This window comes from Pleurodeles waltl, chromosome 6 (genome assembly GCF_031143425.1).
Source record: "Pleurodeles waltl isolate 20211129_DDA chromosome 6, aPleWal1.hap1.20221129, whole genome shotgun sequence".
NCBI classification, from domain to species: domain Eukaryota; kingdom Metazoa; phylum Chordata; class Amphibia; order Caudata; family Salamandridae; genus Pleurodeles; species Pleurodeles waltl.
In genome coordinates, this window is record NC_090445.1 from 1,508,494,077 (window position 1) to 1,508,519,296 (window position 25,220).

General features: G+C 42.2%; 1 protein-coding gene across 2 annotated transcripts in view; it reads right to left on the minus strand.

The window, feature by feature from the left end:
• The window catches only part of PRKCZ (protein kinase C zeta), a 604,208-nt gene that overhangs the window by 491,009 nt on the left and 87,979 nt on the right, over nt 1-25,220 (minus strand). For both annotated transcript variants that reach the window (XM_069240998.1, XM_069240999.1), the window contains exon 3: nt 3,807-3,928. In XM_069240998.1, coding sequence (XP_069097099.1) covers nt 3,807-3,928 — 122 coding nt within the window. The remainder of the gene's footprint in view (nt 1-3,806; nt 3,929-25,220) is intronic.

The following is a 25,220-nucleotide window of genomic DNA, read 5'->3' on the forward strand; positions in this document are numbered from 1 at the left end:
CACCCTTTATTGACTGACACCTTTAACTCTTTAGATACACTACTAAAATGCCCTGGGAATGCTATGCATTAGTGTCTTCCAGGAACCACCCCACACCCCAGGAAGAGGAAGTCAAGTTTCCTGCTTCTGTTCCAGTCTTTTCTTTGTGTTGGATACACTGTGTCAGGAGTAAGAGCAACTTACAACAAAAGTGCTTTGTAAAGGTGCCCTCAGAGGTAATGTAGTTAGATCTGGTATGCCTTAGTGCCTCTGCTTCCTCATTTGCAGGCAAGGCTAATAGTAGGCTCGGGGAAACATACCTCTTACACTTTTTCCTTTTGTTTGTGCCAAACCTTTATGCTTGCTGACAGGGTGGTGCAGCCTTCTCCACTGCCACCCGCAGTATAAAAGCTGGGCTGCACTCTGATGGTTTAGTAGGATTATGGAATGGGGCTTCCCTGGCCTGGTTGCAACTGCGTCAGAGGTTAACCACATAAGGAGCCTGATTATACTGCCTGATGAAAGACCCTAGAGTGGTAGGACACTTACTCATTCTTCTTGTTGAGCTGCACTGCAACCAGTAGGTAAGACTGACTCACTCATTTAGTTCAACTGCAGCGTGGGACATCCGGATCAGGATGGAACGTTGTTAGGTACAAGGGGAAAACATATTCTTGTAACAAACTATTTTTAGCATCCCTAGGATTACTTGCACTCGTTGAGTAAGACCAATGAGGGTGACCACGCGGGAGGGAGGTGATTCAGGGGTGAGAGGATGCCTCACTATCTGAAAGAAAGCAGAAAGAAAGAATGTACTGTACTGCATCATGGCCAAGATACTTTCCTCCATGATTCTTCATTGTAAAAATGAAATAAAACTCAGTTGTGCTCCGTCCATCCTTACTCTTCTTGCAGTCCAGACATTTACAGAGGGACCTCGTACATATAGTAGAACACACACTAACAGTGTGCACCAGGAGACTATTCTACAAGCAAGAGATGCAACTGTTATGCAGGTCAATTCCTGGAAATGGTGCGCTACAAGATGGACATCACCCACAAAAGTGGCACTGTGGTGCATGCTCCCCAGGATGAAGAAATCAGGCAATGGAGAAAAAACAGCAAAAAGATTTCTAAATAGGACCACACAGCAAGCATAGCACCGAATTAACAACTACAGAAGCAGTTGCGGGTCCCGTAAATAAGTGGCATGGTATCCATGCATTGAGAGCGAGAAAAAGCATAGGACAAAAAGTAATAAAAGTAAATTTCATAAGGTAGGGATCCAGTAGAGTAATGGACATATCAACCTAACCATCGTTTAGTACTTGCTGTAGAAAAAGAAAAACAAATGTATTATAATAAACATGATTGTTCTATAAATGCACCTGTAAACGGCATTCCAATGTTAAAGAATGAATTTCACCAAGGTCTTTCCCAAGGTATGAATTCTTTGCAATTTAAGAGCGACGAAGGGCCCGATGTCCTAGCCTTTCAATCACAAAAGGCTGGTGCAAATTGCACACTGACTTTTTGGCAAATGATATTAGTCTTGCGAACCAACCAATGCATTAATAGGTCTGTTCGCAAAATCACCTTTTGGAGTAGGTCACAATGCGATCTACCTCATCAATATTACTGGGGGTGGTCGCACTTTGTGACTCACTCAAATTAAGATGCCATCACGGGGATGGTAGCCTGCTGGGTCAGCCAAGCGCCATGTTTAATCACATGTAAATATATTACTTTTTTCGCGATTCCCCAGCCAAATGCAGCCGTTTTCCTTAAAGGGAACAGGTATGCATTCAAGGGAAAAACATGTACTTTTTAATTAAGTGTCTTTAAGCAGTTACCAAATCACAAAATGGGTTTAGTGCGTTTGTAAAATATAACTCTAAATCAAGCAAGATGAAAATATTATCCCTAGTACCTACAGAACTTCTTTCCAACACCTTGCAGCCTGCTGGCACAACGTAGGGAGCCATCCTTAGGTTAAAATAGTTTTAGCTTTACATATCGTCTAGCATATTTACATGTACATTTAAAAAGGACCTAAATCCCGTTTAGAAGCCATTCACTGACCAGTGTTCTATTTCACAAAGATCACTGGGGGTGGCAAATATGACTCTGCATGATCTTCGACCTGAAAGATGGACCAGTGTTTTTAATAAACAATTTCTGACAGTTGTGGTTGCATCAGGTTAGTAAACAGCGACTGATAAAAGGCAGAAAACGCCGGCTAATAAAACAAGTGCAATTTTATTTCCCAAAATCTGTAATTCTATAATGAGATGTTAGTATTATTTAAACATACGCGTGAAAAAGCAGTACAAAGAATATTCAATCAGCAGCATAAGGTACCAAAAACAAACTGTTACTTCTTACAGAGACTGCGCTAACTATTACTCTTATTAGCAGATCAACTTTCAGAGGGATTTTTGGGCAATCTTCAGCACCTCTTCCGAGCTGAAGTCACATGGTTATTTGTCCCTTTGTCCTTAAAGGACATCCTCATATCGGAACTGGCCGTATTATGTTACCAGGTGTCCCATAAAAATGTTGTTTATATAGTCCGGTTCTCGCTCCAGGGAGCAGTGAATCCACACTGAGCCTGGGCGCTACCGTCTAAGAGACAAGACCAGCACCATCTTCTTCTACGGTTTCACTCTGATGGAAATAAGTGAACTTTAAAATATATGTTTTTGTTCATTTTCAGCTTCTTTTAAGTGACACTATCCTGTTCTGTATTCCTAATTATCTGGGGAACCCAATCCTAGACAGTGTTGCCCGGTAAATCTGCAATATTACATTCTTAGGAACGGCCCTACTCAAATTTTCTTTAGAAAAATCAGATTTCCTCTGCTCTGGACTCTTGCCCTACTGGCACTAAGTACCTTCCACTGTAGTATAGATTTAAATCCCCCCAAGCGACTTTCCTACACCATACATTAGTAGCAGTTTGAAATTTATTGTCAACAAATACATTAGCAGGTCCAAAATGTCCACCACTTCACTTGTTCTCAAAGGTAGTCAGCAGTATCTTTTAAACTTCACAACCACCGTGCTAGAGTACAAATAGATCAGTACTTGACCGTTCTGTGTTCTCACTTTACAATTCTCTTCTGAAGCCATCTCCAATATATCCTTCAAATATGAATCTCAGGCTGTCTATCACATCTCTCCTATAGTATTAATTACGATAAATTGCAAAACATATCTGATGCACTCATGCAAAATAGGTTAGTAAGAAGTTTATTCCTTGAGAGCAGAGACCCTGCAAGCTCACTCTGTTAGCAGCTTTCTCAGAACTCATCTACAAGATTCAAACCATCATTCCTCACGAGGAGAGTGAACTGTGTGAGGGAGTGTTGAAAAGGATGGAGAAGGGAGAGAAATTAAACATACAACTTGTGATATAACCGGTTACAATGGTAGAAGCAGAGAGAAGGGTAACAGGAAGACAATTATCAGTATGATTCTAAATCACAGAACAGTGTTACAGGTCGGTAACTAGTTTTCTCTTTTCCAACCCCAACATGGCACCATTCTTAGGGAAAGCACCTTCTAAGAGTTCCCAGCAATGCAAGACATAATAAGTGAGTGATGGGAAGCTGGAGCTTCAAAAGAGATTATGTTATGAATGACATCGGTTGGACTCAGAGGGTACCAGTGCATTATTTTAAGTTCTTGTAAATCAGAACTTTAGGAACCTTATAATAAATAAAAGAGGCAGATGACAAGTGTCAGTACAGAATATCTCACATTAACAATTTACATGCTCTGAGCCTGATTAATAACAAACACTGCTCAAGTAATCATTAAAATACCTTCATCATCAATCCATTTAAGAGTAAGGGGTCTTCCATGATGTAAACTGCACATAGTTCGCACTTCATTGCAAAGTTCTTCATAATCGGTGGATATGTCCAAGTGTGTGATTAGAATATCTCTGAAATTGAAAAAGAAACTCAGATACAAGAATGTGGCATCACACACAAGTGAAAGATACATACACAATGACATTTTGTTTTTGCAAAAGTAGATCTAAATACTATCAACCCAGAGGATAAGCTGGAAAACTAGTGTGAGCTCACCCAGAATATCAAACACCAATGTCATCCAGCCTGAATCGAATCCTGTCAAGAATCCTTTCCTTGCGCTCTACATTATCCCTAGGAGTACACGGTCAGCATGGAACTTGAATTAGGGTAACGGGGGTGGAAGTTGTTGCAAAATACAGGAAATAAACAGAAAACCCTCTAATATATCAAAATAAACATTTATCTTTACCCTTTGAAATGTATGGCAAACGAGGAACGCTTGATTTACTCTAACCTTTTTATTTTGATTAATCCATAGTCACAATCTACACAATATCTATTTAACTAAATTTATTAAATCTTTGAAATCACATGTGCAATTATACAAAAAGACCTTAGTTAAAAATCCAACAAGTAACCTATCCAATCAACACATGCATTCACTATGACATCTCTTTCCAACGCACACTTTTGGCAGTAAAAAATTACATACAACATTTTATGTTATACTCTTCATAACTTTACCATAGAATTTAGATTGACACATATTGCACAGCATTAATCTTTTACTCAATACAATTTCAATATTTTTGTTCACACATTGCAGGCTCCACAAAATTCCCTTGTTACTAATGTTCTTCAGTTTCAAGTTGGGGGATCTGTAAGATCCCCTTGTGGCTTGTTTTCTTCACGCATGTTTCTGCATCAACGCCTTCCTCAGAAAATGGCATACCATCCTCGTTTCAAAGTGCACTGTGCCAAATCTCTTTTCAACTGAAATCACAACAAAACTTCCTCTAAGCCATACTTTATATTATTTATTCATAGTCACCATCTTCCTTTTATTCCCTGCTATTGCTGAGGTAAGCGCTCCACTCACTTATTTCACTACCAACATAAACAAGCATTTGCAATGCAAGGGATCTCACATTTGCACCAGTTAGAGCTATGGACTTTTCTTGCCACATGAATTGAAAATGAAAAGTAAAACATTAGTTGACATAGGCGAGCCGATTCAAAGCGCCATGGCCGACATGAGCATGAGCGCGAAGGAAAGACACAAAAGGAAAAATAAGTTCTCTCACAGTTAAACATATCAGCAATCCCCAATCGCGCAACTATCCTTGTAACAGGGTCAGCCTGAAAGGCGGTAACAAAACCTCCCCAAGGAGGGACAAATGTATAGCATTTACCATTGATAAAGGATTTTTAAAAGACAAGCCCACGAACGAGTGAAAGTGATGGGTGTGAGTAAAAGCCCAAAATACTGAACAGGTCAAAGCGCTTGCACTCTCGATTTAAAAACCATGGTGAACATGTGAATACAAAATCCTTGAAGAGTGATCAAGTTCATGCAACAGTTGGAATCACTAACCTTGGTGCTACTCAGATGTGACCTGCCATGCTTTTCCGTTCACTTATATTTCATGCATCCCTTCAGTGGACTCGGCACATTCGCAACCTCTCCCACCATTCTCCCTTCACAGTTCCTGCGCGGCCACCACACCACCCACTATCATAATTGTTGTTCCCAGTGGTATTGTATTTGCCGACCCCACATACATCAGTGCCATTAGGGCAACATTTCTCGCTTTTCCTAAACATAGAGTTGAATCAGATCTCCCCTCCTTTGGGTCAGAAGAGGTCGGAGGGTGGCAGCAGTCAGTGGCGGAACCTGCTGTTAGCGCTCACGACCAACAGTGCCAAAAATACATCATCAAGCAACATGTCACCCTGCTGGAGATCCTTCCAGTCACAGTTGTAGCAGCACAGTAGTGATTGAGACAGACATGTCCAATTATGAGAAGTACATGAGTAGCAAAGAATATAAGGATTTTAAATCCTGAAATGTGGTGTCCGCGTAGAGCAGTATGCGTTGCCCAACAATAGAGGCACTGTGACTGGATGAACAGATAAAAAAAAAAAAAAAAAAAATCATTATTATCCTACTCACATACGTATGTTGTGTAAATCACAAAAACCCTATCTGGACACTTTCATTTAACACTTTTTAATCTACATTTCGTGCACAGAAAGGGAAAATGGGTCCCAGAAAATAAAGTTATAAAGATATACTAGATGAGACGCTGGGAATATGGGTTAGATTAAACATTCAAAGTTCCACAAGTTTTCATTAAAAAGGACCAGGACAAACAAAATCAGAAAACGCACACGTGAAAGAATTGTTATACCATTTCCTAAGACAATCTACGATCCAGTGGCTGAGAAAGGCCACCTGCTGCATTTATTATAACAGATGTTCAAGAGAAAACTTAGTTTCCTTAAGTGCATTACTCATTCCTAGGGCCTGAAAGAGGGGTGAAAATGAATAGCAGTTTGATGTAAAACTCTCACTTAAGCTGGTGAAAAGGTGTTAAGATTCAGACATTTAAATAGAATATGCGCCAGACAACATATTTTGTAGTTTCAAAGAACCTCTAGAGAGGGAAACATTGCAAATAACATCATAAATATCAGAAGAAGAGCTAGCAAAGAAGAACGTTTGAAGTTTAAACACACTCAAACTAAAGAAACCGAAACTAACCCTATCAAATGCATTCTGAACATCGAGCATAGTCTCTCTCTTCTGTTTATTGTTTGTTATCTCCTCCCTGTCTTTTAGCTAAAACTAGCATGGTCAAAGTGGACCAGATGGGGCAACAAATCCTCCAGGTGAAGAGTCAGTACCTTCTTAAAGATCTTCACTTACACATTCAGGAGAGAGATGTCCGACAGGATTGACACTCCTCAGGACTCTACACCAAAGAACAGATATCCCAGCTTCTGTCATGGAATTTGTCACCACAGGATTTTTAGCAAAATGGCTGTATACCCTTGTTAGTATGCCTGTCAATGCTGGCCAATATGTTTTGTAAAAAGGTGGAAAGCCATCAGACCCTAGAGCTCTTTTCAATTTCATAGCTTTGACGGCTTTAATTACCACCTCGAATATGACTGGTCTATTCAATGTCAGTTGCTCTGCCAACAGAGTGTTTCAGCCACCACCACGGTTCCCTGGCTTACATCTCTTGATAACATTTATGGAATGCTCTTAGTTTATCTCTGTTCCTTGTCAATATCATGCCCTTTTGCGAATAGTTGCTACAAATGACTGATTGCATATCTGCACAGGTTTTGATGACAGCATCCTCCTAGCTTGATTGCACACCTAATATTTTTGCTCATGCTAAAGCAAATTCCATTTTATTTTCGTTCCATCAGTTACAGTAGACCACGCACTGCTAAAACCTTGCACAATATCTTTTGTGAGGGTGTTCTCTTGTGTTTCAAATTCCCTCAGTCCACTCTGGAAGAAAAGCAGGATATCCTCCTTCCCATTTTGTGCCCTAGCAACTTCCACAATGTAAGTCCATTTCAGCACTATTTAGGATAGCCCTAAACTATCAATAGGTTACACTCCCCTGTCTTGATGAATAAGAGGTTTTCTTTAATTTGGGATATAATCACCTGTTTACCTACTGGGTCTTTAAAAATATCATCGTCAAGGTGTCAAACGGGTTCTCTGCTTTGTGTTACCTCTCCACACGTTATTGAACAAGCGACTAGCGTGTTCTCTGACAATGTTATTACTCCATTTCTGCCTCTAGAAAGGCATATCCCAAAAGTTGATCTATCTCGATCATGTCAATCCTACCATCGAAGCAGTAACTTCCAATAAATGAGAGTAAGGCAATTATCCCTATTACGGGCAACCACTTCTATCTTTTTTCCGAAAGAGTATCTACCTCCGAATGTATTTCTCTATCCATCTAGCACCTGATTCGAGCTTCACCTCATGCGAAGGTGGGTGGTTCCCAGACTAATCAGTTTCCAAATCGTCCATCTGAGAAAGCCCTCTTGACCCTGGTTTGGAGATGTATACTAGCCACCCATTAATCCATGTAACAAGAGTCAATTTCCCACTTTATGATAATTTGTTTTTCAACAACCCAGTGCAGGGTAAGCACTGAATACCAAGCCCTTGTACTTTAATTTTGGCTAAGGCAAAAATTGCTGAGTGGATGGGCATGCTCTAAGCCTCCATGTGCCACATGTGAGCAGATGGGTCTACTGTAAAATGCAGATATCACCGCTTGTGTATTTCTGAGCTCTAAGAATTGTCATCCTCTTGTTAGGATCGTTAAGTCACCATACACTGAAGGACATAAAGGTAAGTAGTTTACCCAACCATGAACCTTAAGGTATATCCCCAAGATGACCTGTCTTTGTTAGCCGATCATACCAAACATTGTACTGTTTACCCCAAGTTAGGTTGACTAGTAGTCTTTCTCTACTCCAGCAAACTACCTCCACCCAAATTCCACAAAACAAAAATTTCCAATCCAACACTCCTTCCTAAATGCCTCAAGCATATTACTTGCTGCCCTCAGAGGGAGAGGATTTTGTTGGCTCTTTTGGCCTTCAATGTTTGCTGGACAAAAAGTCCTCCTTCAAATCCCCTGTTGTGATGAGGTTTAATAAAGGTTTGACACATATTTCCTCCCAAGCCATTGTGATGCCACAATGAGACTTAAACATGGTCTTCACATTTCTCATGTGTATGCCCCATCGAGACTATGCACAGCTGCATCTCCTTACCTTGAAGGCCACATTTCTCATTGCAACAACATCCACTTGTTGCATGAATGAACTTCTTGCGCTTTCAGCGCAACCGCTCTACACCATCCTTTTACCAGAGAAATTTGTGCACAGGCCAAAAGTTGTGAATCCCTTTCACAGTGGGAAATCGAACACTCTACCACATGTTTGTTGCTCCCACTCACCCCTCAAAAGAGGAGGAGAGACTCCATCAGTTGAACCGTAAAATAGCTTCAAGCTTTTACATAGATTGTATCAAGAACCACTAAGCACGCAATCAGCTTTTCGTGGGATTCTCTGGAGCGAAGAAAAGGAAGGTGGTGTGGAAGATGACAATGTCAAGCTAGATAGTTCTGTGCATTATGATCAGCCTACACTGGTCAAGAAGCAGCCTCCAGAATTCCCATTCCACCAGGGTTAAGTACTCTATCACTTCATTAGCACACGCAGTGCCTATCCTTGACATCTCTCAGACTGAGACATATACACTGATGGCTAAGTTCACAAATCCTCCAATGCTTTGATAGCCAGGTCTGGTGGGAAAGTCACTTGCTCCCTCAGCCCTGCAAGATCTTTTGGTTTGCACGCAGGGGTAGTACTTATATGCAGCTCTCCTCTGTCACTTCCAGGGCGGTATGGAGCCTGTTCAGAGCTGCACCACTTCACCCAGTAGCACGAAGAAGTGCTGTTATAGAAACAAAAATCTGTGAATTCAGTCTGGCAGCTGGAGAGATATTCTAACCCACATGAAAAAGTGTTACTGAATGTAAGTAACTTGTTCTTTTTTTTAATGATCAATTGTTTCCTATCTAGGTTAGAGCTTCTACTGAAGGTTAACAGGGTTGCTGGATTTCATGGACTTTCTGCCTCACTGAATGGCATCCCTCCCTTTCTCTCTCTTCTTTAGGAGGGCTCTCCTCCTCCTCCTCTTTCTCTGTAACCCAATCTCTTGGTATCTGCTGAATTTCCTTCTCTTCCTCTAGGATTCGAAGCACATACCTGGTCCAGCCAGCAGATGATTAAGTAAAACGGATGACCCCATTGATAAGCAACATTTTAAGATCTCAGGAAATCCCTGCTAGGGTGAATTATTGTCATGTGATTTCCTTTCAGTGCCATTTTAGGGTGTCAGCAAATCATATGCCTGTCCCAGGGGGTCCCTACGGGATGCTGTAGTGAATGCTTTGTGTAAGTTCCTTCAGTGACAGAATTGGGACAGCCATAGCTCCCCAGCCGCTCCACGGCCCTCTTGCCTGCAGCTGATAGCTAAGCCCGCATTACTGAGCCTGATTGCGAAAGCTCCACCTGCATTCCAAAGCCTGACTGCGTCAGCTCCGCCCACATTCCTAAGCCCGACTGCAACAGCTCTGCCTGCATTTGTGAGTCTAATTGCAATAGCTCCGCCTGCATTCCTGAGCTTGATTGCATCTGCTAATGCCCCTACCGACGCATCCTTCATGCCAGTGCTGCTCCTGCCCTCCCAACTTCCCACTTCCCACCTCTGCCACTCCCACCTCTCATCTCCCAGGACATATAGTGGAGGCTGCAGTGGGGCCACACAGCATGCGTGCCACTGGTGAGTCGTCCGTGCCTGGACTGCACCCAGCACCAGGATCCTTGGTCCTCCCACTCTCCACCAATAAGGAGCTCCATGCCGTGAACGTCAGACACCCCATCAACAGCTGCTTCACGGCCTCCCCATGCTCAACCAAAGGACCCTTCACCTGCCTACACAGCCATTTCTCCCGCAAAATGGGCCCACATGCGCACATTAATGCCCACAATGCACCCACACAGAAGACTAAAAACCACCAAGCACAACTCCAATGCATCCTGCAAAACGCCCACACCTTATGCAAACACGACAAGGAAATCTGGGACACCATCACCACCCACGACCCGGATGTCTCCTTCATCACTGAAACATGTATAACACTCTACTCACACCCAGATATCACCATGGCCACCCCTGACGGCTGCAAGATGATACACCGAGACCACACCAACAAACATGGCAGGGGCTCCGCCATTATCTTCAAGGAAATCATCCAATGCACCGACGATCCAACGCACCTCATGGAGCACCTCAACTTCCGACTCCAGGCCGATGCTAACACCACGATGCAAAGCACCCTCACATATAGACCACCGGGACCATGCCCAGCCTTCTGCGATGCCATTGCCAACCTCATTCCCTCCCTATCGACTCCCTACACTATGTCCTACTGGGCGATCTCAATTTCCACCTTAACGACCCCAACACCACCAACTCCATTTCCCTTGTAGAGAATCTGAGCAACATCAGCCTCACCGAACTGGTCACCAAACCCACGCACAAAGCCGGCCAAACACTGGACGCCATCTTCACTTCTAGCAACAGAATCAATTTCACCCATGTGAATGAACTGACCTGGACGAACCACGTCTTTGTCCACGTACCATCTCCAATTTCCAGCACACCACCTCCAAGCACCTAAGTACCCCCACCTAAGCTATGGGAACAGGCCCTAGGCAATGCACAATCCAAGTCTACGGCAGACCTCGACCTCAACCAGGCCATCAAAAACTTCACCATCTGGATCACAAAATCTGCCGACAGAGTCGCCCTGCTGAATCAGCTAAAACCAACAACCCCTCCAGGTCAGCAAGATGGTACACTCCAGAGCTCAGAAACTCCAAATGCGACTGCTACAGACTCGAAAAATAGTAGCACGTAACCCATGACCGATTCGACAGAACTGCCTACAAGGCAGCCCTCAACAACTACTACTGCCACATCAAGGCAGCACAAAAAGCAGCAATCACTGCTCGCATCAACACCATAGCCAACTACACAAAAGGAATTCTCTAACCTGTTAGCCACAGAGACCACCATCCACCCATTGCAGGAACTCTGCTACACCCTCATACTGCCTCTGCAGGAAGATCACCACCATATACAATAATTTTGACCCTCCACCTCCAGTCTAGACAACATCTCTCAAGCAGTGAACACCAGCTACAAAATAACTTCCTGGTCCCAGATGACCACACAGACCACCGCAGCCATCATGTCACCCATCCTCTTCGGTACACCCACCAAACCCTGCCACCACTGGCTTTTCAACTTCGGGGGAAACACTTTTACCAAAGAACTAACCTGCATCTTCAACACCCCCATCCCCACTGCAACCCTCCTGGACGAATGGAAGCACGCAGGGATCAGAACCATCCTAAAGAAACCCTCTGCCGACCCTCAAAAACTACAGACCGATCTCACTGCTCCCCTTACCGGCCAAAGTGCTTGAGGAAGCCATCAACCTACAGCTCATTGACTACTTCAAACAAAACCACCTTCTCGACACCTCACAATCAGGATTCTGGGTCAACCACAGCACAAGACTACACTGATTGCTGCCACGGACGACATCAGGACCCTCTTTGACTCAGGAGATTCGGCAGCTCTGATGTTTCTAGACCTCTCCGCAGCATTCAATACAGTAGACCACCACTCTCCCACAGACTCCATAACATAAGCATTCAACAAAATGCCCTTAAGTGGGTCACCTTTTTCCTCTCTGGCCGCACCGAGAGCATCCGCCTTCCTCCCTTCAGCTCTACACCCAAGAATATCACCTGCAGCGTACCCCAAGGATCCTCCCTCAGCCCAACCCTGTTCAACATCTACATGACCTCCTCTTGCAGACATCATCAGATCCTACAGACTCAATATAGTCTCCTACACCAACAACACTCAACGAATCCTCCCATCCAGAAGAGATGCCAATTCAAAATCCTCACATACAAGTCTTTCCACAAACCTAGGGCCAGACTACATCAACCACTAAGTGAGCTTTTATGTCCCAGCAAGACAACTATGCCTCGCTAAACCTCGTGCACACACCCCACATCCATTGCAGCTGCAGCAAGGCCGCTCCTTCTCCTACACAGCAGCCAAGTTCTGGAACAGCCTGCCCCGCCACCTCTGAACAGCACCCTCCCTGACAAACTTCAGAAGGAGACTCAACACGTGGCTTTTCGATGGAGACACGGCACCCTCAACGCCCAGATACCCTTGGAGGTGATAGTGCTCCACTTCACCAATGCTATGATTGATTGATTGATTGATTGATAATACTGCATGTCAATTGTTACTCTGAAAGACCCCTAGGTGTCAGTCTTACACAATGACTTGTCAGTGGGGCAAACGTCCAACTTGTCCATTTGTTAGGTGGGATGGACCTTCACAAAGTGCATATATACCTGCTGTTTCAGGGCCCCAGGTGGATCTAAGTGGCAAGGAATCTACCTGCCTCTGTGAAGCCTTGTCGTCCCCGTACGTCCCCTCCGACAGAATTTTCCTCCTTCTCACCTCTATTGTTCGTGGCATAGTCGAACTATCAAACACTCTTGCAAACCACCTCTCATTCCTCTGCTGATGTCTAACTTGCCATTGCTGAGCTCTCCGCATGCTGCCTTTAATTTGCAGGCTGCTTTTCTAAGTGAAATCATCACTGCCTCTGCTACTGGCCTCATGAAACCTGTGCCTCATTCTTACAGTTCCACAAGCCTGCGTCTGGCATGCATCTCACCATGTTGTCGAAAAGCCTCTTCAAAAGGGAGCCACTGTCAATGTACCAGGTTCACAAGAGAACCCCCCTAGTGTATGGCAATTGGGGGGGGGGGGGGGGGGGAGATTTCTCTCTGAGCTTCTCGCTGCTCCCTTAACTTTCCGCATAATAAGGCACACCTGTCCCTCAAGTGTGTTCCAGGAGAGTGAACCACAAATCAGTATCAAAAGAACAGAGCCATGAGACGGGTCCTACTCCCTCCATATGTAGCCACAAACTAACACAATTCTAAATACAGAAGTTGGCAGCCTCAGTTTTCCTACTCTTTTGCATCGCTATCTCTTCACCTTATTTTCCAATGTGGCAATGAGTAACTTACGCATATCAGTTGTTTGCTCCATAGCAATTCTTGAACCTGCTCCTCAACTGTGGACCTGATCTACCCGGTCCTAGTCACCCTGCTGTAGAGCGGGCCACCCAATAATGATCATTCCAGTTTACTCTTCGTTGGTGTTATTTCCGTCTACCTCTGAACTGTAGGCTTCACAAGCTACACCCCTCTCCCCCATGGATCTCCTCCAAATCGGAAAGTGCCAATTATCAGGGCTGCTGTATTAAATGTTTGATTATTCCAGGATTTTCCAACCGTCCCTCTGTGTCTAGAGCACCCATAGAGTAGCAGAACGATCCAGTACGCAAAAATGAGAACAACTTCAGGTTCCTAGCCAAGGTATCTGTCAAAACCTAGTTTTAAAGGCAGCACTACAGGTAGAGTAACAGATCAATTTCCCTTGGACACCAACACTGGGAAAGTTTCCATGTAAGTCTTTCTGTTGGCTCCTACCTTATTCTGTTGTTGCCCAAGATTTCACTTGTCATACTTGCATCAAGTCAGGGGAGTTGAAAGACCTTGCCTGTGCGGGCTGACAGTCTGCCTTCTATTCGGTCTTTTGTGCCTCATGTCTCTTCATCTACATATGGTTTAGGGACAGGCTATTCTTCTCCCCTCTGATGAGTGGCCCTCCTATCCATTTAATAATTTTCTACTGTCCTGTGAAACAAGTTGTGGAATTTGATACAGGGGCAACATACAGCATGCCTCCTGCTTATCATTTGTTTCAATCATCCACCTGTCTACGTATACCTGGAAACGGATGAAGAAACAGGTCCCCAGACTTACAAGGGATACTATGATGCTGTTTGTTCTTCAGGTGGAGGCAGAGCTAGAATGAGCTAGCCAGTCCAGACCCAGCAATGGATACACATTTGAAACTCTCAAATGGGAGTTTACAACGGCTGAGGCACGATGGGTGATCATAACAAGCTCGAAAAGCAAGTCTTAAGACGTACGAAGTGATTTCACAATCACACAAGCCAAAATAAAGCCTTTAAGACTGCAAAATTGCATTTTTAAATGTAAATATACAAAACCCAAACTGCGATTCAGTAACAGGTTACGGAATCGCAATTTGGGATCCAGACAAAATACAGAATCTTTTTTTGGAAGGGGAGTGTTATGGGCACCGTTCCAAATACAGATTCCTTAACTGTATGTAATAATGCTTTGAGATCGAAATCAGGTCGCAAAACGTTTATATTTTACAACCAAATCCAAATTAGTGAAAAACATTCGCAAATAGGAAGGTTCTCCCTTGTGGCAGTCGTCAAAAAAAGAATTTCAGCAGCAGGCAGTGGCCTTTAGGAAGTCTGTTTGCAAACTGCATCCACTTTTTCCAAATGCATTTTAGTAGAGTCCCAATAAGAGGTCACAGATTGCAAATCATTATGTGATGCAAATTAAGTCTTCTAATTAAGAATTTTTGTACATCAAAAATAGCAAAGAAATCCAGAATTTTCCACATTTCTTAGTTTCCTTGATTACGGAAATTTTGGAGGGTGTACTAAAAATGATTTCTAAATTAACGGGGATAGTTTAGTTTTTTTATGGGTTACCTTCAAGTTTATTCATCTTACAAAATTAGCTCTACAATTTCAGATGTTCTAAAAAAAATGTTAGTTAGTATTAACAAAACCCTTACATAACTAACAGAAGTTTACACTGAATAATCCTTAACGGAGCAAGTGTTACAACAGCTTGACAAAATAAATGATGTTCAGGAGTTTGCACCTATCACAACACAATATAGAACATACAGAAGTTAATTGCTGGTCATTTAATCTCTGGGTTTGAAGAATGGCTTATGCCACTATTCACAAAGAAAAATGTCCGGCTAAGTAGCTCAGAAATAACATTCTCTACATCTACTCTTATATAATCAATCACCTAATCGGAATAAAATTGAATTGCAAGGGGAGAACAGGCCTGTCCGAAACAACCTGATGTGTACTTGTTTAAAACATACACAGGAATACTTAGTAAATTAAGATGCTAGCTTCTAATAATCTGAATCTTTGTGAGCTAATTGTAGTTACATGCAAATTGCTTTTAATATGCTTTATAATACCAATCAAACCTAGATGATGTTTAACATAACCATTGTTATCATAGATGAATGCATTTTTCATTAGTTGACACAGTTCCAACTCGTAGCACACATGAAACAAGTGAATGAGGTTATCAACAGTCAGGCACATTTCAGTAGAATGCTGTCCCGGGGAAATTAATGCTTCAGTCTTTTCCCTCCACATATCAAAAATAAATAACCTTTAATAAAACCGGACGCAGAAAAATGATTGTGATATTGGATTTATGTTACCGTCTAGAAACAACCGTGATAAGCGTCATTAATATTCATTCCAAATATTCCTTGGAGGGGAAGCATCCACCAAATTACCTCTGTAAACAGACTCTTACCATTACACACAGGCAATTCCATTAGTAAGTTAGTGTATGATGATGGTTAACTGCTAGAGAGCAATTTCCAACTAGGCCTTTACGAAAGCCAGTCCAGTAAAGCATCGCTGTAACTTAAGTAAATCGGTGAAAAGACCAGATAAACATTGGGCTGTGAAAAAATTATAGTAATGCAGAACACAGTCAATTGTGAAAGGCTTTATTCCAAAATGTTAAATCATTGTAAAATCCAATCACTAGTCACTTACTTGTTTTTTAAGTATGTGTCCATTATCATACGCATTTATCTCTTGTTGCTGCCATTAATATCTTGTGGTTTCTTGGGGGCATAGAGCACATTTAAAATTCGTAAGCGGGTAATGATAATCTATGGAGGTGTTGTGTAAGTTAACATATGCTGTCTTGCTTCTAACAAACCATATCCCAGATTCCCCTTTCTTCTGGATAGATTTAGGAGTACCCATATTATTCATAACATAGAAAATGAATGCATCAGTAAGTCTTCACTTGTTAGTAAGACCAGGTAGCCAGGAAACAGGGAGGTACTGGGGAACGAGTGTTCCTTTCCGAAACACGTAGAAAGGACTGTGTGATACTCAAAGATTAAAATGCACAAATAAATCTAAAATAAGAAGCAGCCCCACGATTGTACTAGTTAATGAAACCTTGTTGAACAATATGTCCCTCCAGGACTGTATTCCTAGTTCCGCCCAGGTTGTAATAACTTGAATTCTGGGGAAACATCCAGGAGAGAGGTGTGTGCTCTCTCTAACCTCTGGATTAATAGTATCCAACGCTCTACCAGCTTTCTGATCGGCAAGATTACCCAAATTAAACTCAAGCTGATATAAAATGCTAACTCACTAATGCCTTTCCTAGTTAGTAGGAAATGTATTCACCTCTCCAGCATCCTGGGTAGGATATGCTCTTCATAACGAAAGCAGTCTCTGACCGAGGGCATTTCCAGCTTTTTATTTAGAGTTCTTTATTGTAAAAAAAAAAAAAATGGAACCCCTGAAGGTTTAGAAGAGAAAAATAAACACACACATTCCTTGTAAGTACACATCTCCGAATGTAGGATTTAAAAGTTTCCGACATAGTGGAACGCATACGAACAGCCCCTACATTCATTCACGAAACGTTATATTAACTTGCCCATTCTCGCCCTATAGACAGTGCCCGAGACTGAATCGGTTTTAAACTACCAAGACTGTCACTTTACTGGCTACATTACTGTGCCAAATTTAGTTGTGCCTGAGCCGATCTGCCCCCTGCCCGCGAGAGAGCAGAAATGACCTAAAAATAATATGGCCCACTAGGGAGCGATCCTCGCCCAAGGGGCCGCTCCCTTTATTGAAAGTACCTAAAAAAAATAAAAAAATACCCTGGTGTCTAGTAGGAGACAAGAAAGGAAAGGTAAGGTATATCCTGTCCTTTCTTGTCTCTCCCGCCCCACCTCCCGGTCGGAAGAGAAATTCAAAAACATTTCTCTTCTGGGATCGCGCTGGAAGCATGCTTTGCGCGCTGACGTCACGGGGGGGAATCGGGGGAGGAAGGGGAAGCAATTTCTGTTCCTTTCCCGATTGAGGGGTGTAGGTCGGGTGCAGGACGAGCTGGTCTCGTCCCAGGCACACAGTAACTGTGTGCCTGGATGAGACCAGCTCGCCTCGGGTATCCTACGGGTTAAGCAAGTCATGACACATTTGATCAAAACAAAATTTAAAAAAAATCCAGCAAACCCTCTCCTTGCCCTTCAAGAATCAAAAAGAAGCTGCTCATCTGGAACCAGTAATGGAAGATCCAGCCTTCAGTATAACTAGAGTCTACCCTGAATTAAGCGCTGTAAAGTACCACTTTGCAAGCGAAATATCTGGTTTGCCATTAAACACATATAGGTTGCAGGTAAAATCCAGTTAAAAATTGGCAGCCGTGGACTTTCTTGGTCACTGTAGTGATCATACAAAACTGTGTGCTACAGAGTTAACCTTATTAATAAGAGAGAGACCAAGAAGCCTCTACCTACACTAAGAGCCCCTCCCTGTGTTACTGTTAAAACTCCCAACTCTTGTGTATTTAATGCGTTAGAGGCACTGATCATGCTGCAAAGTTTACTTTAAACATTTTTATGAGGAATGCAAACAATAAAAAACTGAAATTTCGTTTCTGGCAGGCTTGGCTACTTTTCTGTTCCACTGATGAGCTACGTGCATAATACTAAGTTTGTTGCTAAGCTTTTTAACTGTTTATGCAATACTCCCGCTTCACCTGCACTTAAAATCCCTGTGAATACCAGTCTTCCAATTACATCCAATATTCCTTCTAAGGAAGTTTCGGAAGGTAGGTGGAGTGCCCATTATTTCAGTCTACTTAAAACTAGGCCTTGGCAAAATTTTCTTTGAGCCAGTGCATGTAAATCTGAGGAATGTCCTTCAAAATGGCTTCCCAAGAGTATAAGAACAGACCGATAGCTGCTTCTGTCCCCTCTTCTCTTGCATTTGCGCTATTTTCTTGGCAGAAGATGCATCCTCAGTCCAATTAGCTAAGAGGGTGCATTTTGCACTAAGAAAATGCAGGGTTAATATCCTCACACAATCGTGCATAATCACACATGAGGAAATAAAAATTACACACAAATAAATAATTGTGTTTCTATAGCCATTTCATTGGTTTCACTGGCATGATATGTGATGTTACCAATGAAAACCGATGAGGTAATTTGTGAAGTTCTCTGTGACATCCTGTGCAGTTTATTAAGAGAAATATGGTTTGTTCAACTTTTAATATATTTTACTTTGTAAACAAATTCCACAAAAAGTGTAACAATTAAAAGCAAAGCATTACCAAATTACGAAATGTATGCACAGTAGAATACAAATAACATTGCTACTCAAATGTAGTAAAGTACTGAAGATATTCATAAGCTAGTTAAGATTTTATAGGCATTATTAGTTCACAGCATACCAAGCAGCGCAACAGTGTTGTAAGTGAAAGACATCTTGGAGAGTTTCAAAGAGTTGACCTGGGAATGCATTCTGCCCATTGCTTGCCGTTGGCTTTGTGGTTTGTAACTCACATTTTCTGGCTTCCATTTGCCAGATTTAATTTGCTTTAGGCTCTCGAGCTCGCAAAGCATTTATGGGAAACAGGAACGCTGCATACCTTCTCCATAGAGCCTTGTTGTGCCTTTGTTTTTAATTTTATTTTAGACATAGCCATCTCAAAAGGTATCCCATTCCTTAGCAGCATAAAACATTTGCCTTTCATTAATAGGGCATTAAGTTTCACTATTGGCATTGTCAGGAAGGGTGAAAGCAAGAACGTTTCTAAAATCATGTTTCAAATCTATTATTTACAAAAAACTGCACTGATTTAGTCTGATGTACTAGTACTGCTAAGATGAAACAGTTCTGTTCTGAATGTGAATGAAATACATTTTTTGAATTTTTGCAGACACAGTTTCATGTTTAACACGTTTTGCAAAATGTCTTTAAAAATGAAGGTGTCCCGACAGCTAAGTGTGTAAGACACCCTTGTTACTTGCTTTGCTTCACGTTGACTAACTTATAAATAAATTCTTGCCCATTTTCAACAGGGGCCACATGCAAAGGCCTGGAGAGCGCCTGGGACCGCACTGATTTAGTCTGATGTACTAGTATTACTAAGATGAAACAGTTCTGCATGTGAATGAAATACATTTTTAGAATTATTGCAGAGACTTTTCCAAATTTACAATATTTTATTGCAAAATACCTCTTCTCTGGCGAGTCCATTTAATTTGTGAATCTGCCTTTTTAGGAACAAAGTACAAAACCACATTTCAGTCTCAGCTTCAACCTAACATATGGATATCATGGGCAATTTACATTGTTAATGACCCTTTAACTATCATGCACATGATAAGATCTTTTCACAGGAAATGGCCAGACATATTGTAACACAATTTAACAATTCTTGGTTTTCTCTGTTTGATGTCTAAAGAATGTGCTTTATTTATGACATCTGTGGCAACTTGTTTTGGAGAGCTGGATACTTTAAAGGCACTTTTTTATTAAAGTTCTTGTGTTTATATTTAGCCTCACAATAATTATGCATTCTAACTGCAAATGTGCTTTTTATTTAATCACATATATTACTGGATTTAAACGATTTCTTCATTTGTCCTTCCAAGCAGTAGGGTCATGATGATGTGAATGGTGCAGTGGCACAGGGGACAAAAGGTCTAGGAAACCCACTGACCACCAAATATTACTAACGTTTACTACTAAACAAGCAGTCACAAGTGCAGTTACCTCGCAGGAACTAGGGCCACGATTTGAATGGAGCAGTAGGTGCTGTGGCAAAGTGCCCAAAAGCTCTACGAAACCCACAGAACAAGTAGTATCAAGTGCAGCTAACTTGCAGGTATTAGTTCCACAATTTGAATGGTGCAGCAGGTGCAGTGGCATAGGTGTTAAAAGATCTAGGAAACCCAATGAACACAGATTCATGTTATATTTTACTACCAAACAAGCAGTCACATGTGTACTTACCTTGCAGGAAACTAGGGCCATGATTTGAATGGTGCAGCAGGTACAGTGGCACAGGGGCCAAAAGTTATAAGAAACACACTGAACACTGATTATTGCTATATTTTACTTCTACCTCCAACTCGGACCAAGCAATGGCCAATATTTCTCCGCTCCCTAGCGACCATCTGCCGCCCTAGTGCTCCCTGCGAGGCAGTGCAAATGCCACCTTTTCCACTGCCATGCTTCCTGACCTTTCCTCTGTCCCCTCACAGGCTTCCTCCCTTGCAGGCTTCTTCTCCTCACCTAGGACACTGGCACACCTAAAAGTGTATGGCTCACTTTTTGTTTTTCACAGTACGGGCAGCATTCATAAAAAGCACTTAAAAGTTCTATAAAGTATTTCAGAACTTTCTAAGAGCACCAGTTATATTGCACAAAGACACTTTTTCATGACACTGAGGAGATTACATGATTTGGCCAGGATCACAGGATGCTGAGTGGACATCGAGACTCAAACCCTGTTCCTCAAGTTGTCAGCTCTTTAAATTACTTCACATCTTTATTATAGTCCTCTCCATATGTACAAAAAACATTGACAAAGAATAGATTTCGCATAGGCGAAACCTATTGACCTTTCCAATGCTTGTTCTTTATTATTACACATAATAACGATCTTGAAATACATGCTTTCAGGGTGTGCACTGTTCAAAAACTTCTCCAGCATTTGATTTTACTAAATTGTTGTCCCTGTAGAATAGTAATCCAGGACATCCAAAGAGTGCACATAACTGACCTGCCTCCTAGTTCACTATTGGCATTGCCAGGGTGGGTGGAAACATGAAAGTTTCAAAATTCATGTTTGAAAACTATTCCTTAAAAAACAAATCGCTAGCACTGATTTAGTCTGATGTACTACTAAGATGGTCCAGTACTCTGCCTGTGAATAAAATACACTGTTGACATTTTTGAAGAAACTTTTTCATATTTTAAACATTTGTGGCAGAACGTCTTTAAAAATGAAGATGGACTAAAAGTAAACTGTGCGGGACACCCTAGTTACTGGCTTTCTTTCACGTCAATTAACTTTAAATAAATGCTTGCCCGATTTAAACAGGGGGTGAATGCAAAGATCCAGGAGTATGCTTGCGGCCTCCTTGCATAACTGCAAGTGAAAAAACAAAGCGCTATAATGCAGGCAACACAGGCTGCCATAAAGCTTTTGATCGTTACTTTCAGCCATTTGCAACATGGCTAAAAAACACTGGCCAAGCCAATAGATCTTACATAGGCAAGACCTATTGGCTTTGCCAATGTATGAGGAATTTTATCCTCACCCATCATCTTCAATAACTGGTTCCTTTCAGTGATTCTTATGATCTGTATCAGAATGCAACTTTACCTGGGGTTAGTTTAATGTCATGGTTGGAACAGAACCACTCACAGCTTTTGGTAATTCATTTTTATTTTTACACATGCAGTGGTTAAGCATGGCTTAGTTAGAAGGTATTCAGTTCACAATAACTAATGATGGTCGTACTTGGGGGTGGACAAAACCGTATTTTTTTCATAGCAAAATACACTTACATTTTTTGCAAAAATTACAAATATTGCACAGAATGCATTTTGCTGGCCATTAGCGTGAAATTGAGAACGTACCTCACGGACACGGAGTCTCTCATGGGCAAAGATTCTGACAAAAAGTATCCGCTCAAGGAAAATATTGTGTGAAAAAATTCCTAAACCAAAAAATGGGAACTATCCAAGAAAAACCAGTATAATAAATTACCTAGGCCTAGTCGCACTGCATCATTAAATCCATTGACAAATTACTAATCCAACCCAATTATGTATTTATTTTTTAATTTAGAAATTGAACACACCTTCTGAACATAATTACAGACAGAAATAAATGCAGCAAGGTTAAAAATTCACACAGAAGAAAGTGCCCTATGTACAGGTGAAATGCAGTGCTGTTCTCTTTAGCTGGTAATGCACTATCCAATGGCAAAAAATAACATGGGTGTCTCATTCTATACAACACATATTTTTGGGTACCTACAGCTATAACCTAATTCCTTCATCAAAGTGCGCACACCTTCATGGAGTTAACAAAATTGAAAATTAATTTGAGGACGTTTCATGTAGATATGTCAAATGTGGCAAAGGTTAATACAAAAAGCGCTGCATTTTCAACGGGTAATACATTCTAATCATAACTTCAGAGGAGCTACCATTCGTCTACAATATGTTCTTTACCAGGTTTGAGAAGCTTTTTTTTTTATAGATTTCCATGTAGCAATACCTTTAACGTTTTTTCAGCTAATCTTTTTTAATGAAGTAGATATATTGGTTGCCAGTCCTGGGTGGGTTGTATTCCGGTTCAGGGAGGACCGGTCTTGGCAGTTAGGGTTGGACTGTTCACATGAGGAGCAGGGTCAAGGCTGATTTGCATATGGCTGGGTCCAAACTGGGGTGGCATGGTGAGCAAAAGAACGATGGGTTGGGATGCTACCCTGAGCAATTGCCTGTGGTACGACAAATTGCAAGAATTCCTCTCATCACCTTTTGTGTGTTATAAGTACCACCCTAAGTGGCAACGGTACGCCCAGACGTGGGTCCCGTCTTCACTGTGCCACTGGAATCGAGCTCGACAGGGTTATTGAGTCCTTATCAGGGTGAAACTAGTCCTAGGTTGCGTGTCTTTGGTTCAGAGAGTACCGGGCGTGACATTTCAGGCAGGGCTGTTCCCATGAGGAGCAGGGTCAAGGCAGATTTGCATATGGCTGGGTTCTGTCAGAACAGGAAGTTGAGTGTTGACTATTCTTACTTAGCTAAAAACAAGCCTGAAAGTCGCTTCGTATGGACAGCTGCCCTGCAGTGCTATTGACCATGCATGATTAAAAGACCCCAGCTAGCAATGCAGAAGCATTGCTTTGACGCCTCTCTAGCCCTTACAGAGAGCAATATGAGGGCGGTTGAAGATGTACTGCTGTAAATGCAAATGGACCCAGTGGTGATTGTCAAGAAAGCACATTGTTTTTCTGCAAAACATTTTGCATCTTTCCCCTTTGTTTGACTGGTCTATTTTAGTGGTGGTGCAGCACCAGATTCACTTGCCAGCTGTTGGGACAGGAATGTACTCTAAATAGTAAATGGGCATATAACTTGTGCTCTAAGTGCCCAACTCCATGACAAACCGGTATCCCAACTTTCCTTGACCTCCGTATCAACCTGGCATGTGTGCCAAAGCTAAACCTTTCCCTGTTAATGAAAGGTCCAGATACCATTTCTGTGATCTGGAGGGGTGTACCAAACGACTTTTGTAACCCTTTATGTGTCCAGAATTGTCTTCTTTAAAGTGTGGTCTACTGAATTCTGCTGTCATCTCAACCTCAGAACATAGTGATAATATAAGTGCATGTCGTGTGTGCGTGTGCCCAGTGAATATCTAGCACATGTATGGTAAGGTGACCTTATATAGCATGCCTCTCAGTACCGGGGCTGGTAGGATTCATTTTGGATGCCCTTGCTTTAAAACAACAACAGGATGATGGAATGCTTGCATTCCAATTAATCGTTTTAGCCCACCATACCACTCAAGACAAAGGCTCACCTTATGCAAATCTGTGCGGATCCAGATTTTTCCATCTCGAACTAACAAGCAAAGCCCCCTCCAGAAGGGTCCAGCACAAAATAGAGAACGTGAGCAGCTTCCACATACCATGGAAGTGTATTGCCTGCATCCCATGTCTGAAAGGTGGAGACCTAGACACTGAAGTGAAGGAGGACAGAGACAAGGCTTAATATAGCAATTTCAAGTAGTGACTTGGCAAACACATCTTCAGTACTGCCATATGGAAGATCGGAGGGGTGTACTTTCTTGGCAAGGCCTGCCCTTTTGTCTGTCTCCAATTGCTGCTTCAGGAAGGCTGATGACAGCCAGGGACAGAGATCACATACTTCACTGGGCCAACGTTTTGGATAGTCGTGCTTGGAGCATGCTACATTGATACCTGTGAATGAAGCCATCACTTTGACACCAAGAATGTGTCTGAGGAACAGCCAGAAAATGAAATTTAAAAGAGATCCAAGCTAATCCAGTTCTGAAGCCTTAGACAGTGGATCCACATCCTCTGCCTGGAAAATGTGTGTGAAACTGGGATCCATACCACTCCGGCTGGTTCCGGCTCCTGTTCCAAGTTTTTGCTGACAAAGCCAGGGAGTGCTTTGAAGACTACTCCAACAGCTGCTGTGTGACCAGGAATGTTGCCTTCTTGACATCAACTGAAGGCTGCACTTTCTGCTAGTAAAGCAGAGGGTCTTCCTGTAGTGTCTACAAGGCTGCATGTGCATCGAAGGTAATGGGTGTCTGGGGATCTAGAAGGATAAAAAGTAGGAGAAGCCCAACATGTTCCCAGCATTTGGAGAGCTCAGAGAAAGAGGACTACCACAGACAGCTGAGCCAGGCAAAACCCATTCTGTGAGGGGGGTCTGCAAGTTTCTATGAGCAGCTCGTGTGTGAACCGCACCAATACTTTTTCAAGAACAGGCATGACAATGTTGACCAGCAATCTGCAGTGAGCAGGACAGGCTGGAGCATCATTGCTTCCATTGACTAAGACATCAACAAAGTAGGGTAATTTCTACTGTCTTTGACTTTTCATTGTCATCTGCGTTTCATCATGCTCCTCCAAAAGGACTCTTCTATCCACACACTGTGCTCCTGTGT